Source organism: Vicugna pacos, chromosome 12, assembly GCF_048564905.1.
Source record: "Vicugna pacos chromosome 12, VicPac4, whole genome shotgun sequence".
Lineage (NCBI taxonomy): Eukaryota > Metazoa > Chordata > Mammalia > Artiodactyla > Camelidae > Vicugna > Vicugna pacos.
The window spans coordinates 6,311,437-6,328,049 of record NC_132998.1 but is presented as its reverse complement, the minus strand read 5'-3'; the positions used below and the strand labels follow the sequence as shown (position 1 = coordinate 6,328,049).

Here is a 16,613-nt window from a genome sequence, read left to right as displayed (position 1 = left end):
GGGAATACATCCTAAGGAAATAATCATGAATTTACAGGAAACTAGCTGAACAGATGTTCACTCCAGCTTTGTTTCATAGTAAAATATTGGAAACTAGCAGTAAGTGGAGATTGGATAAATTCATTATGATACAGCACTTTGAAAAAAGATACCCATCCATTACAAATTCATTATGATACAGCAGTTTGTGAAAAAACACACATCCATTACAAAGACAAAAGTTCAGTACTTATAATGCTACAGAAAGGTGTTCCTATTATTTTAAGTGGAGGAAGCAGGCTGTAAAACACGATACACACAGTGTGGTCCCCTTTCCCTGAAGCTGCTGAGCAGAGGGCAGACAGGAAGGACCCCCCAGGGCCAGGGAGGGAGGGGCTGTTTACCCAGTGGTATCTGCACCTTGCTGGGGCAGGGGGGCCTCTTCTACAGCAGTCTGCACTACCCAGGCCCCCCGGGGGCTCGCTCTGGGCTGTTCCCTGAGTTCTCACCAGGGCCTTCGCACCGGTCTTGCCAGTGTGTGCTCCCGGGATATCGAGGGTCACTCCCCACGTGGCACTTCTTCAGTGAGTGGGCTCTATCACTCCCCTACCTCCCAACCTCCTGGTTGCTGGCTAGTGAATCACAGGCTTTACACACTCACATGTGGGTGTGTGGTCCCCATGTCTGCTGGTGTAACTGGCTTTTCTTGAGCTCATAGTGCCACGTGCGCTGCGGAGCATGGTATGTGCACTGGCTTGTTTGCAGCACCAGCCCCACGAGGCCAGCCCCTCAAAAAAGGGGCCAAACCAGGAGGAGGGTCAGTCCTGTGTGGGGTCTGGCCCAGCTGGATTGTAGCCGTGGCCCCCAGGGCCCCTCTCGGCAGTGTGCTGTGTCTGGGTCCAGGCGGGGTGCCGCATGCAGTGCTTGCTGAGCGAGGGGACAGAATCAAATACTAACACTCCTTATCTGAGGATGCGGAGCCTGGAGGTGGTTGTGGTTTCTTTTTCCTTTTTTTCTATTTGGCCTCAGGTCAGAGAGAGTCCAAAGTGGCCTCAGCAGGACTGTTAGCTCCTGGTGAGGCTGGGGCAGAATGTGCGAGAACCCCGGTTCTCCTCGCCTTCCTGCTCTGTGGCTTTGTCTGTGGTGGCTTGACCCCCGCATTGCAGAGGGCCATCACCATTCGAGGCCATTCACTCTCAGGTGTGACAGATGGCGGAACAGGGGGACTTACTTGTCCCTCGCTGAGGTCCCCAAGCTGCCATAGCAAAGATCCTCTGGAGCGCGTGTGCAGAAACAGAGCACAGGTTGTTCTCAGCTCAGGTCAAGTCAGTAGAGGTTTTCTTGGTCCCCAGAGTGGTTGTTCTGTAACCAGGCTCTTCCTGCCTTGTGGCTTTGCCACTGTCCCCCTGATCCAGCCCAGAGTGGGCGAGCTGGGGGCCACGTGGGCTCTTCTGCTCCAGCTCCCTTGGCCTCTGTCCCGTGCATGCTGGCCTCAAGGGAGGCAGGCAAGAAGCAGAAGGGGGTTGTGATGGGCTGTTTCTGGGAAGCCTTCCTGGTTTCATTTTTGGAGTGAAGATACCTCACCTGGAAATTCCTCAGAAGCACTTCCCTCCTGCCCCTTCGTGCCGGACCAGGTGTAGCAGGAAGGATGGGACCATCGTTGGGATTTAGATTAATCTTAAGGCACCTTTGGGCTGAGCTGTGCCTGGTGCCCTGAGGCCACGTGGAGGAGGCCTAGCCCTGGGGGCCAAGCCCACTCCTCTTAGAAATCAGCAAGGGGTGGCTGTTTGGTTATTTACCAACAGTGTCTAGTACGCGGCTGTTCTGGGTTTATAAATTGCCTAGGGCATGTAACACTTGTGTAATTTAATGTCGTAAAGGAACCTTTATGCATCATCCATCTGGTAAAGATTTCAAAGATGTAAAGTAAATAGGACAGAGAAGCACCTTCTGAGGACCCACTGAACCCAGTGTTGTGAGTCCCCCCTGTGATCCATCAATCACAGGGTTGTTGTCTGATGGATTCATATGTCTGTCCGTCAGATTCTCTGCTCATGGCTCCTAGAAACTCTGGCTAATGCTAGCACCATAGAATCCACCAGAAGAAGGTGGACCAGCCTCCATCCTGAGGGAAGGTCGGAGCCCCATGGCAGGTCCTGCGGGAGCCTCTCCGCACTCCGTCCCGGCCTTGCTCTGCCAGGTCGAGCGTCCACGGGCTGCTCTCTTCCACCCTGGGTGGGGGTGGTGCTGGGCCAGGCAGACCTACCCAGTCTTGTTCTGTGGCCCCAGGAGACAACCTGTACCTGGCCTTGCCCCAGGAGAACACTGGAGTACAGATGAGGGGAGGGCGAGAGGCACCAGGTCTCAGGTCGTCCTACAGCGTGTCTTGTTCTTTTAAGACAGATGCCACGTAGGCAGGTGAGTGAGACCAGGGTCCGTGGTCCTGAAGTGCAGTGGTGTCGCCGGGGACCACTCGGGCTGCGACTGTGGCATGTGCATGGTGTTCTCGGGTGCTGCCTCTCAGCCAGTGTTCTTCCTTCACAGTTCCCTTTGTTCTAGGTTTAGGGTGTGCTTTGCAGAGTATTCAGTGTTTTCTCAGGAAGCCAGAATAGGGAAAACCTAGGGAAAACCTGGAGGCCAGTGTTTTGTTGTCAGATTGGGTAACACATTTCCTTGGCTCCCAGGTCTTCTCTTTGTCATGTTGATACCACTTTTGGAAGCTCTTCGTCTGTATCTTCCCAGCCTTCTCTATTTTAACAGAGCCCTTGTCCACTTTACCTTGCTTGCTTTACTTGTCTGTCTTTGAACCGTCTCCAGCTTTGCCTGTATGAGACGTGTGACTAGAATTGCACCATGATTTTACACAGACAGGGTGATGCTTTCTGATTTATTCCAAATACCTCTTTGATGAGGGCTAGCATTTTGTTGATGTTTTGGAGGCTGTCATATTTCCTCAGCTAGCCTGAGAGAGAGGTGAGTATTCACTTTAATCATCCGACTTGCTGAGCTCCAGCAAATGGGTCATACCTGTTACCATGTTGGAGGTGTTAGCAGGGGTGGATGCTGGCAGTGGTTACAGGTCTCTGTACTGCGCAGTAAGTGGGCTTAGCTGAGTAAGCGCCTCTCCTGCCCCCAGTGTGACTTGTGAGTTGCCCTGTTGTGGTTTCCAGAACTAGACTTAGGTAGTGTGATACACTTGGATTGAGAATCTGCCCTATAGGTTATCAGTGATAAACTAAATACCAACAGTGATCAACTGGCTTTTATATAAAAGAAGACACATTTGATAGATTGATATTTTGACAGAAACAGAACTTTTGTCTGTGTCAGGCCAGATTTAGGCAACGCTTAGCATTTCTGTTGCTGGTGATACCCTCCATCTGCTGCTCTGAGTCGCTTTTACTGTCTCTCAGCTGTTTATCATAATTGGAAGGCATCTCATAAACTTACCCCATGTAGCATGTTAGCTGATAATCCCTTAAGATGTATTACTCTTTGGCGTATTTGCATTGTAATGCTGTTCCAAGAAATAAAGGGACAACTCCCTGGTGCTGGAATGATTTTGGAGAGTTGAGTGGGAGAAGTAGGCACACACCCTTCTGCTTCCTCGTGAGGCTGCTTCTACTAAATGGATGCTCTCAGATCGTTAAGTAACAAAAATGTTGATGCTTTGCTCTCATAACCTCACACACGAATTTTTTCCAGTGTTATTTTTTACATTGAAGTATAGTCCGTTACAGTGTGTCAATTTCTGGTGTACAGCATAATGTCTCAGCCATACATATATATACATATGTTTATTTTCATACTCTTTTCCGATAAAGATTACTACAAGATATTGAATATAGTTCCCTGTGCTAGACAGAAAAATTTGTTTTTTTAATGTTTTTAACATTTGCAAATCTCAAACTCCCAAATTTACAAAACTTGTCCAAATTAGCTGCTGTAGCTCAGCTTGCTCGTCATGAGGATGAGTCCAGTGATCCACTGAGGTTTTCTCTGAAACCCAGACTGCTTGAGTGCACAGTGCTCAGTGGAAAACATCTGGACTATGCTAGTGCATCCAGCCCTCCGCATGTGCACCCACTGCGGGCAGCGTATCATTTTCACGTGATTTTAATTAATATGGCATAAACATCTGAATTCAGTAGACAGTTAACAAAGCATCCGAATTTTCTTTCAACAGGATAGCAAGGTAGCCTTAAGCAGTGAATTAAACAAAACAAAACAAAAAACCCCTTCAAACTCCGTAACCGAAGGATATTGAAGATGCTTCATTGCAGCAGGCTGGAATCAGGGAGAGGACTGGGATGCCCTGCCTGAGTGTGGCCTGGCAGGGGGTCCCATCACGTAGTCTGCACAGCTAATGCTGGTTTAGGAGCAGTTTTGGAGGGGGAAACCAAAAAGCTTTAAATGTTTTGCTGAATCATTTTAGTGTGCTTCTAAAGCAAGTAAAAACCATCTGTAAAAAGGTGAGAATAGTACTGAATGCCCTCTACTATTATGCAGTTCTTTGCTGTGTTTTCAAGGTCCTTTGCAGCTCACTTAGGACTAATGCCTTTTTAGGGAAGAGATCTGTGAGACGTATTTTGGATGAAATTTCGCAGTGCTGGCTGCTTGCCAGTTGGAATATCTTTTTAAGGTCACCAGTTTAAGGCTTAAAATCCTTTTTATGATGTTAGGGGCCTAGTTTACATTTAAAATGATCCCATAAGATACATTTTACACTTTAATGTTGGAACGCATTTCCAGATCTTAGCAAAGTTCTCAAACAACTCCCCCTTAGAGCTTTTTCTATTAGATGAGTGAGCTGGAGAGAGCAAAGCTGACGCTTATCCCTGTTTTACTCCAGACCAGGATAGGCGGATGATAGAACGTGTGGTCCTGCAGAAGCTGAAGCCCATTGCTCCTTACACCATCACCCTGTCCTCCCTGCATCCTGATGTGGAAGGAGGTCGGATAATGGGAAGAGGCGAGACCAGTAAGTGAACCTGGACTCCTGTAGCTGTTTTAGTAACCATCATGGGGATGGAATCACATCTTCCAGTGGAAACACTGAGGTGACACAGAGTTTTGTTAATCTTTAAAAATGCATGTTAATAATGCTCTTTTTTTTTTGACTCTGTTGGGGGTTGGGGTAATTAGGTTTTACTTACTTGTTTTTAATGGAGATACTGGGGGTTGAACCCAGGACTTCGTGCACACTAAGCATACACTACCCCTGAGCTATACCCTCCCCCCAAGATCTAAATTGTTTTTAATATCCTTACTGAAGTTACCTGTCTCTGGTCTTAGAGAAAGGTGTTTATTACTTTCTAGGATAACACAGACAATGCTATGAGGCCACAATACCTTGTGGAGGGATGAGACATGTACCAGATGATCCCAGACCTTTTTTCCTTTATTCACTACTTCAACAGATATTTGTGGAGTGCCTACTACAGGGGTCCTGCTGTAGGATTCCCAGGACCCCTCAGTAAACCTGGGCTTCATGTGTGCTGGGTTGTTAGGGTCACATGTGATGTGCTTTCTGTGCCTTTCAGAACCTTTGACTACCGTGAGGAACCGCAGAGTTCATGGCCCTGCCACCAGCACTTTGCACTTTCTCTGGGACCACGCGGAGGAAAATCCTGGTCAGTACAAGCTCTTCTGTGCACCCACAGCAGGTGGTCCGGAGGAACTGGTCATTAGTTCCTATAGGGAAGAGTGCGTATTAGTTTCAGCTGTAGATTGCAAAGTGGCGATCAAGAGTTAACCAGCTTACCGTAGGGCTGAACCAGTTCATGTTCCTTCAGTAGAACGTGAAGGAAGGTAGTTGGTTCAGGCCTTAGAGCCTGGGTGATGGGGGCTTTCAGGAGACTGGGGCTGAGGAGCTGAATCATTCCAGGGACTTTTCAAGAAGGAGCGAGGGCATGTGCAGGTAAGTCTTCATCAGCTCTTACCACAGTTTGTATGGGGCACATCCTTAGCTCCCAGTATTACAGAACCTGCTTCTTGACTTGGTCTTGAGTTAATATTTTGAGTATTTTGTTCTTCAGAGTATTATTTCTCATACAAGGTTTTCAAATCAAGTACTTTACATTTTATTAAAATCTTTAGGTGCCAATCCCTAGGAATCCCAATGATGCCATTCTTAGGAATCTGCAGCCGGATGCCCCTTACACCATTACGGTAGTTCCCCTTTATCCTGAGGGCGATGGAGGGCGTACACCAGACACTGGAAGGACATGGAAGTAAGAAGGCAGAAAAATTTAGCGTTTTCATGATGCATTTTGCTTTTTAGTAAAGTTTAAAGTGTAAAGAAAATTTGGGGAATTCATTATGATGGAATAAAAATGTAACAGTTACCCATAGTTTACCCAACTCCACCAGTTGTTATATTTTAGTGTATGAAATAAAAATGTATGACATTCTTCTGAAATGATAACTTCAGGATTCTTAAGTGTGTATACAGTTACCAGTATTCTCTGTCACTGACAAAAAGTTCATGAGCTTTGCTTTGTGCTTGATAAATCTGTGTGAAGCAGTGTTTTGTCACTGGCTTTCAGTGTCAGTTGTTGAAATCTGTTGGTCACGTTACTTGATAGCACATGTCTCTGCTGATGAAGTGCTTTTTGGCTTTGAAAATCTGTGTGCTTTCATTTGCTATTAGCATTTTGAGAAACCAGATTATAGTGGTTTTACAATTTTTTGTAGTATTGTTTAAAGGCTTTGGTGCATACCTCTAAATATTTTTTGGCTTAAAAACATAGGTGCTGATGGCTTAAAGAAAACAAGGGTGGATGACTTCTTTTGGCCAAGGATTAGTGGTCTAGAAAAATGATGTTATTGCTAAACTGGAGTTTGGAGGTAATAAATGGATTTAATTTGCATGTCTTTCTAAGTCCCTTTTGGGGCAGTTGATTGAGAACTGAGTGTATCTTTGACTTCTCCCTGTGTTTGCCTTTTCTTTGAATCACAGAAGACATTCCGTGTCTGTTGAATGAGAAGAAATGAATGATTGAAACCGGCTAACCTAGCTGCCAGAGTTAGATGGGCGTCCTTGGTGTTGTCAGTTCTCATTTGGAGGTGGAGATGGTAGAATCCTCTGGTCTCTGTCTCCATGACCTGTGCTGGAAAGCTGAAGCTGCTTTTCCAATTTCTTGCCCTTGCCCTTGTCCCTTGTCCTTTTTTGGCTAACCCAGTACTACTACTCTTACTCCCTTGTTTTTATTGGCAACAACTTAGCTTCTGTCTACAGGCCCTAGTTGGCTAAGTTTGGCTAAATTTGGGTTTGGAGGGTTTTAATCTGCTTTTGTGTGTAGATAATTCAAAGTTTAAGGAGGACAGTATTTTATCCTGTTGCAGAGTGGAAGTTTAGGAGATGTGATAATAAAAGCTCGACACATGTAAATAGACGTAAGAAATGTGTGTTGGCTTTTCTTTCCTCAGTGGTGAGAAGACTGGCCAGAAACGTCCGATGCCAAACAGCCGGGCTGTTCTCTGGACCCCGCCCCTGGCCGGTGCCGCAGCACCGCGCTGTGTGCACTCCCCTGGCTGGCACGAGGCCCCTAGAACCTGTAAGTACTGTTGTCATCTCAGAGCTGGCAGAAGAATTTTGTAGATTTTACGGCACCTCCTGCTTCAGTTGCTGGTGCAGGACAGTAGGTCAGTTGGTGTGGCCCTGGGTCACATGCACACTCATTTCCTGATGAACTTAGTCTCATGTTTGTGTCATGCTTGGCAGCCTGTGAGAACGCAGGCCACAAACATGCTCACGTACAATGCTTAACTGATTGCTTTTGATGAATTAAATCGTAAGGGTATTAACTAACTGTAAGGTTAGTAAGCAAAAATGAATTTGGGGAAAATGCAAATTAGCTATGTAGGTTAAAAAACCCCAATAGTAAATGCAAGTCATTGATAGACCTTGTCAGTACGGGCTTTCATTGTAACACACATATCTTTGTTTGGAACCTACCTGAGTTTGCCTTCATTGGCTCTTAACAGATTTCCCATCTATCTTGGTACTATTCCATTTTCTAAGTGGATTAATAATAGAGCAGAAATTACTAATTTGAGTAGGGAGAGTATCAGAACATGTGAGGGAAAGTAAATTTACGAGACTTTACAAGAAGAAGCAGGGACCGTGAACAAAGATAAACAGCCATTGAGCCTGCTCCAGTGTTGATTTGCACCCTTGTGTGTGGCAGGGTGTGTTCAGACAACACTGCCCTTAGCCATCGCATGGAGAAGCTCTCCATTTTAATAGAAAAATCTCTCCCTGAGTAGTGTACCTTATGTGTACGTGTCTCTGACATTCGGGATGCTTTGGGGTCACTATCGTAAACCCTGAATGTTGTTATGTGAGAACCTTCCCCAAGAACCTAAATGGGAGGTCGTTGAGGTTGCTAAGGGTCAAGTGTGAAGTAACATTTAGTGGAGAGGGAATTTCCGAGGGTAAAGTGCATCTAACGCTGTGGCCTGGGTGGATATCATGAGGTAGCAGAGAGGTTGGCTTCTGGTGTGTCTGGGCTCAGCCCTTTGCTATAAATGTTATTATGTTGACTAATAAGAGACTCGGTAAGCATTTGGGTTGTCATCAGACAGAATTTGTCATGTCCTCCCCCTCCAGATTGTGGTGCCAGGAAACACCTGCATGGGGCACTTGGAGCAGCTGATTCCAGACACACCCTGTTCTGTGAACATCCTTGCGCTCCACTCGGATAGAGAAGGGAATCCCAGCCTCGGCCAGGGCCAAACACATAAGGGTGAAATCCTTTCCACCCAGTTCCCTTGTGACTCAGTGAGGAAGGCTGGGCAGGTGAGGGAGGGGTGCTGAGAACTGCCTCCACCTTGCGCAGGTGAGGGGAGGCCTGGCACCCACTTCTGCCCAGGTCTCCCATGTTCACATTCAGGCTGAAGGCCCTCTGGGCTGAGTTGAGTGTCGTTGGCCATTTTCTCATCTGGGACCTGAGTTAAGGAGAGGTTTCTTCCCTCCTTTTGCCCTGCATTGAGTCTTCTCACCAACTGGGCACTTTTGAAACGTGAGGGCTCAGCCTCTCTGTTTCATTCAACAGGAAGTAGTCAGAGTAGTTAATCCCTTTCTCTCCCAGTCTGTGCATTTAGGTTCCAGCCTAGTCTCTTTCTAGGGAAGTTCAGCATGTAACCGTAGCTCTGAATGGAGCACTTTCTACTGTTTATGGGTCCACGTGAGAAAGGTAGGAGATGCGGATTTTATCACAAGGGAGGAAACACCCCAGAGAGTGGTGAAACCCCTGGGTGCAGTTACTCTGACCTGCGTACAGTTTTTTATACCCCTCCCTCCACCCCCATGTCCACCATGCTCACAGACAGGCCACTAACTCTATTGTGTTTATTTATTTAGGACCATGAAGTGGACCAAGGAATCCGAGTCTTTGGGGAGACAACCAACAGCCTCTCCGTACCCTGGGATCACGCTGATGGGCCAGTTCAGCAGCACAGGGTCATATTTTCTCCCACCGTTGGTGACCCAGTCGATGAATATGTGAGTCTGATATTTGTTCATTTGAGCATTTTGTAACCTGTTGCCTGGTTGGAGGGTGAAATTAAGATTTCTTCTTTAGAAGTGCTGTGATGACTGTTGAGCCCTATCTTCTTGTGTGACACTGACAGTGTCCTGTGTCTCTTGTGTGACAGTCACATTTTGTATGGTTTCTCTGACCTGTCCAATCAGAATCCTCCCCAGCTTGGGGGTGGTGACGTAGGGCTGTGCTTGGCAGTGCAGTGGGGACCAAGACTGAGGTAGGAGACCTGGAGCCCCCAGTGGAAGTCCTGAACCCAGGACCTTCCCCACAGCAGGGGTCACTGTCACCTCCCTGGTGGTCCTGCCTCCTGGCCTCCTGTCTTGGGGCCCTGCTGGGATCCTCTCACCTGGCCCTGCGTCAGGGGAGTTGCCTTTCAGGAGGTCTGTCAGCCTCCTGGGATTATTTTTCTTCATAGTGCCTGCTTACTTCCCTGTTGGTTCTTTGTGTTTTCTTACATTGATTTGAAGACTTATTTTTAGAATTTCTATTACCCAGAGCCGCTGGGCTCAGAGGCAGTGGACATCTAACCAGGGGCAGTGTGGTGCGAGTGCTAGCTGCACAGGGAGGCCGATGTTGGGCCCCTGCTGGCCTATGCACAGTGCCCCGCAGCCTGGCTGGGGAGACCTCGCGGCCCCTGCAGGGTGGCCAGGCCAGGCCCCATGAAGCTTGAAGCATTTTTTCAAATGTGATATTAGACAGTTGCTCAGAGTTAAGGATAGCAGCCTTCCTTTATGTAGCAAAACAAAACAAACACATGCATCAAACCCTCAACACTTTTAATGAGCTGATTCTGGATGTGCTGTTCTTCATTTAAGCTTCATTTAGCTGTTTTTATTTAGCAGGAAGATGCCTAAGAACAGTGGAGTGTCTGCATTTTATCTTGTGCAGAGACCAGAGCTAACTTGTGTTGATGCTGTTACTGTGGCTTCTGTGGCTGATGCTTCTGCTATGCTGTGACCACTGCCTGTCTTCCTTGTGTTTATTCATCTTATTACAGTTTTCAAAGCATCGTTAACCCTGTTCTTTCTCAATACAACTTTGCAGGATAGGAAACGCAGGTTTTCATATTCTAAGTTTTATATATAACTGAAAACTGAAGTTCAGAGACTTGAAGTGGCCAGGACCAGAAGTGATTAGGTAGTAAGACATGGTCTAGTAGGGTGAAAATCAGTCTGTGTGCTTTTGTTCTGGTTTCAAGTTTTAGCTACTTGAAAGACGGGTCTGAGTCCTGGCTCTGCCACTGGCTGTCTTGGGAAAATTGCTTAACTTCTCCAAGCCACAGTTTCATTCTCTATAAAATTATCTGTGATACAGGTCTTTTTACAGTTGATTGTCTTGTAAGTGAGATAAAGTGAATTAAACCCTTAGTATAATGATCACCAAAGGAAGTGCCAAGGGTTACTATTATTGTTGTCATTGTTGGTAAATTTTCACATTATCCCAAATTGCACAGTCATTTTGTTTTTTTTGAGATACAGTAGACATATAACTATATATTAGGTTATGGCAAACAACATAATGATTTGATATTTTTATATATATAATGAAATGATTACTACAGTACGTTTAGCTAACTTTCATCATTATTTATATTCACATGCTTTTTCTTGTGATAAGACTCTACTCCGTTAGTAACATCAGATATTTTGTGTGGTCGTGTTACTTAGTCACTAGGTTGTGTGTGTGTCATGACCCTGTGTTATTTATTTTGTAAATGGAAGTTTGTATCCTTTGACCCCATTCAGCAGTGTTGCCCCCTCCTCCTCCCCACACCTTGCATCCACCAGTCTGTTCTCGGTATCTATGAGCTCGTTTGTGGGTTTGTCTTACTTAGTTTCCACCTGTAAGTGAAATCATGCATGTTTATCTGTCTGATTTATTTCGTTTGTCATAATGCTCTCAGGGCCATTCCATGTTGGTACAAATAGCAAGATTTCATTCTTTTTAATGACTTAGTGGTATTTTGTTAGATACATGCATGCAGTGCATGCCAGATTTTCTTTGTTCATCGTGTGATGGACACTTCAGTTGTTGCCGTATCTTGATTATTGTAATTAATGCTGCAGCGAAGATGGAGATGCAGACCTCTCCAATTAGTGTTTTCATTTCTTTCAGATAAGTAAGAGTGGGATTGCTGGATCGTATAGTAGCCCTGTTTTTTAATATTTTGGGAACCTTCCATGTTGTTTCACTTTGTGGCTTCGTTAATTTACGCTCCCAGCAGTCACAGGTTTCCCTTTTCTCTGTGTCTTGTCAACACTTGTTATGTCTCGTCTTTTTGATAATTGCCGTCCTAACACATGTGAGGTGATACCTTGTTGTGGTACTGATTTCTGTTTTCCTGATGACTAGGGATACTGATCCTTTTCATGTTTTAATCAGATTGGGGTTTCTGTGTTATTGTTATTGAGTTGTAGGAGTTCTTTATATATTTTGTGTATCAGCCCCTTTCAGTTACATTATTTGCAGTTCTTTTCTCCCATTCAGTAAGGTACCTTTCCATGCTATTGTTAATTTCCTTTCCTGTGTGGAAGATCTTAAGCTTGATGTAATCCTGCTTGCTTATTTTTAATTTTGCTTCCTTTGCTTTTGGCATCAGATCCAAAAATGCACCACCAAGACTGATGTCAAGGAGATTACTGCCTATGATTTCTTACAGTACTTTTATGGTTTCAGGTCTTAACATTCAAGTCCTTCATGCATTTTGAGTTGACTTTTGTCAAGATAGGGGTCCATTTTCATACTTGTGCATGTAGCTATACAGGATTCCCCACACTGTTTAGTGAAGAAATTGTCCTTTCCCCATTGTATATTCTTGGCTCCCTTGTCATAAATTATTCATGATATATACACGGGTTTATTTATGAGCTTTATTCTGTTCCATTGATATACGTGTCTGTTTCCAAGCCAACACCATATTGTTGTGGTTGTTTTCACTTTGTAATGGAAGTTGCTCTCTTTTACAGTTTTGCTAGGAGTTATTTTCATGACTAGTCAATGAATTTTATTAAATACCTTTTTACGTTTATCCTAGTTAATCATTATATTCTCATTGTGCTTTTCTGATAATTTATATTTATTTTTGAATCTTGGCCAGTATTGCATTTCCTAATATAGTCTACTATTATTCTAATATGTTTACATAATGGCTTAATTCATATAATACTATTTTGTTTGAATATATACAGCATAGTCCCTTAGTTTTATATATATATATATATATATATATATATATATATATATATATATATATACTCCTTTTCATATTCTTTTTCATTATGGTTTATCACAGGATATTGAAAAAAATTTCCCTGTGCTATGCAGTAGGACCTTGTTTTTTATTTATTTTATATGTGATAGTTTCTATCTATAGTATTTGTATCTGCTCATCCCAGATGTCTAATTTATCCCCCTTCCTGCTTTCCACTTGGTAATCATAAGTTTGTTTTTTATGTCTGTGAGTCTATGTTTTCTAAATAAGTTCACTTGTGGCATATTTTAAATTCAACATAGAAATGGTATCATATGGTGTTTGTCTTTCTCTAACGAAGTTAGTATAATCTCTAGGTCCATGCATGTTGCTGCAAATAGTATCATTTCATTCTTTTTTATGGCTGAGTAGTATTCTAGTGTGTGTATGTATAAAATACATGTATATATAAAACACTTCTTCATCTATTTATCTGGCAAGGGACATTTAGGTTGTTTCCATGTCTTGGCTATTGGAAATACTGCTGCTTGAACATTGGGAAGCATGTATGTTTTTAATTTAGTGTTTTCTCTGGATAAGCCCAGGAATGGGATTGTTAGATCACATGGTAGCTCTACTTTTAGTTTTTTAAGGAACTTCCATTCTGTTTTCCATAGCAGTTGTACCAATTTATAGTCCCACTAACAGTGTAGGTTGGTTCCCTTTGCCCAATATCTCCAGCATTTGTTACTTGTAGACATTTTGATGATGGCCATTCTGACTCATGTGAGGTGATACCTCATTGTAGTTTTGATGTGAATCTCTGTAATAATTACCAATGTTGAGCATCTTCTCATGTGCCTGTTGGCCATTTGTAGTTTTCTTTGGAGAAATGACTGTTTAGGCCTTCAGCCTGTTTAGGGGTTTGTGTCATTTGTTGTTACTGAGTTTTATGTGCTATTTGTATATTTTGGAAATTAAGCCCTTTTTGGTCACATTGATTGAAAACATTTTCTTCAGTTTCATAGTTTATCTTTTCATTTTCTTTATGGTTTGCTTTGCTGTGCAAAAAAACTTGTAAGTTTGATTAGGTCCCATCTGTTTTTTGTGCTTTTATTTCTTGCCTTGGGAGACTGACCTAAGAACACATTGCTACAATTTATGTCAGAATGTTTTGTCTATGTTCTCTTCTAGGAGTTTTATGGTATCATATCTTATATTTAAATCTTGGGAAACATAGGCAAAACATTATCTGACATACATCTCAAAAATTTTCTCCTAGAAGAAATAAAAGCAAGAATAAACAAATGGGACCTAATGAAACTTACATGCTTCTGCACAGCAAAGGAAACCGTAACTAAAACAAAAAGACAACCTGCAGAATGGGAGAAAATTTTTGCAAATGAAACCAACAAAGGCTTGATCTCCAGAATATATAAGCAGCGCATACAACTCAATAAGAAAAAAATAAACAACCTAATCCAAAAATGGGCAGAAGACCTAAACAAGCAATTCTCCAAGGAAGACATACAAATGATCAAAAGGCACATGAAAAAATGCTCAATATCACTAATTATCAGAGAAATGCAAATCAAAACTACAATGAGGTAGCACCTCACACCAGTCAGAATGGCCGTCATTCAAAAATCCACAAATGACAAATGCTGGAGAGGCTGTGGAGAAAGGGGAACCCTCCTACACTGCTGGTGGGAATGCAGGTTGGTGCAGCCACTATGGAAAACAGTGTGGAGATTCCTCAAGAGACTAGGAATAGACTTACCATATGGCCCAGGAATCCCACTCCTGGGCTTATATCCAGAAGGAACCCTACTTCAGGATGACACCTGCACCTCAATGTTCATAGCAGCACTATTTACAATAGCTAAAACATGGAAACAGTGTAAATGTCCCATCAACAGGTGACTGAATAAAGAAGTGGTATATTTATACAATGCAATGCTACTCAGCCATAAAAACCGACAACATAACACCATTTGCAGCAACATGGAAGCTCCTGGAGAATGTCATTCTAAGTGAAGTAAGCCAGAAAGAGAAAGAAAAATACCATATGAGATCGCTCATATGTGGAATCTAAAAAACAAAAACAAACAAATAAACCAAAAACACAAAGCGTAAATACAAGACAGAAATAGACTCATAGACATAGAATACAGACTTGTTGCCAGGGGGACGGAGGGTGGGAAGGGATAGAATGGGATTTCAAAGCTGTAGAATAGATAAACAAGATTATACTGTATAGCACAGGGAAATATACACAAAATCTTATGGTAGCTCACAGAGAAAAAAATGTGACAATGAATGTTCACATGTCCATGTATGACTGAAAAGTTGTGCTGAACACTGGAATTTGACACAACATTGTAAAATGATTATAAATCAATAAAGAAATGTTTAAAAAATAAAATAAATCTTTAAGCCATTTTGAGTTTATTTTTGTGTATGGTATGAGGGAGTGTCCTAACTTCATTGGTTACATGCTGCTGTACAGTTTTCCCAACACCACTTGCTGAAGAGACTGTCTTTTCTCCATTGTATATTCCTGCCTCCTTTGCCAAAGAATAATTTAACTGTAGGTCTGTGTGTTTATTTCTGGGCTCTCTATTCTGTTCTATTGATCCATATGTCTGTTTTCATGCCAGTACCACAGTTTTTATTACTGTAGCTCTGCAGTATTGTCTGATGTTTGGGAGGGTTATTCCCCCAGCTTCACTATTTTTCTTCAGTATTGCTTTGGTAATTCTGCATCTTTTTATGATTCTATATAAATTTTAGGATTATTTGTTCTAATTTTGTAAAAAAAAAAATGTCCTGGGTAACTTGATAGGGATCACATTAAATCTGTAGATTGCCTTAGGCAGTATGGCCATTTTAACAATATTAATTCTTCCAATCCAAAAGTATAGGGTATCTTTCCATTTCTTTAAGTCATCTCCAATTTCTTTAATCAATGTTTTGTTGTTCTCCATGTATAAGTGTTTCAGCTGCTTGGTCATATTTATTCCTAAATATTTTATTGTTTTGGATGTGATTTTAAAAGGGAGGTTTCTTTACTTTCTTTTTCTACTATTTCATTGTTAGTGTAAAGAAATGCCACTGATTTGTGCGTGTTAATGTATCCTGCCACCTTGCCGAATGTTTTTGTAGTTCTCTGTCCTTCTTGTTTTATACTTTTCCTTTATGGTTAGTTGATTTTTCTTTATTGTTATAGTTGTGTTTCTCTCACTTGTTTTTGCGTATCTGATTGTTTTTAAGTAATTATAATTTAAGGTCATATAATTTCTAAAAGGTCTACTGTTTTACTCCCCCCTCTTTGTTTTTTTGTTTTTGATTTTATTTTTTACATCCTCATGTGCGTCGTATAAGTGTTTACTGTAATTACAGGGTTTTTTGTTTTGTTTTGTTTTACAATTTTTGTGTTTTAGTCTTTGTAGTGGCTTATTTAAGTGGTTGATTCACAGCCATTTCTCCATTTTTGCCTTTAAAGTGAGACTTCCCCCTTAAAGTGAGACTTCCCCCTTCACACAAGTTCTTATTTCTTGTTCTTTTTCACATAAAGAAAATCTTTTATTGCTTTTTTTTTAAACCTTTTTTATTGAGTAATAGTCATTTTACAATGCTGTGTCAAGTTCCAGTGTAGAGCACAATTTTTCAGTTATACATGAACATACATACATTCATTGTCACATTTTTTTTCACTGTGAGCTACCACCAGATCTTGTATATATTTCCCTGTGCTATACAGTATAATCTTGTTTATCTATTCTACATTTTGAAATCCCAGTCTGTCCCTTCCCACCCCCCACCCCCTTGGCAACCACAAGTTTACATTCTATGTCTATGGGTCTGTTTCTGTTTTGTATTTATGTTTTGTTTTT

General features: G+C 42.5%; 1 protein-coding gene across 1 annotated transcript in view; it reads left to right on the top strand.

The window, feature by feature from the left end:
• The window catches only part of LOC140700041 (uncharacterized), a 105,148-nt gene that overhangs the window by 68,069 nt on the left and 20,466 nt on the right, over positions 1-16,613 (top strand). The window contains exons 6-10 of the mRNA XM_072972580.1: positions 4,832-4,960; positions 5,523-5,612; positions 7,411-7,538; positions 8,594-8,782; positions 9,347-9,487. Of these exons, the coding sequence (XP_072828681.1) occupies positions 4,846-4,960; positions 5,523-5,612; positions 7,411-7,538; positions 8,594-8,782; positions 9,347-9,487 (663 nt within the window). The 5' untranslated portion in view covers positions 4,832-4,845. The remainder of the gene's footprint in view (positions 1-4,831; positions 4,961-5,522; positions 5,613-7,410; positions 7,539-8,593; positions 8,783-9,346; positions 9,488-16,613) is intronic.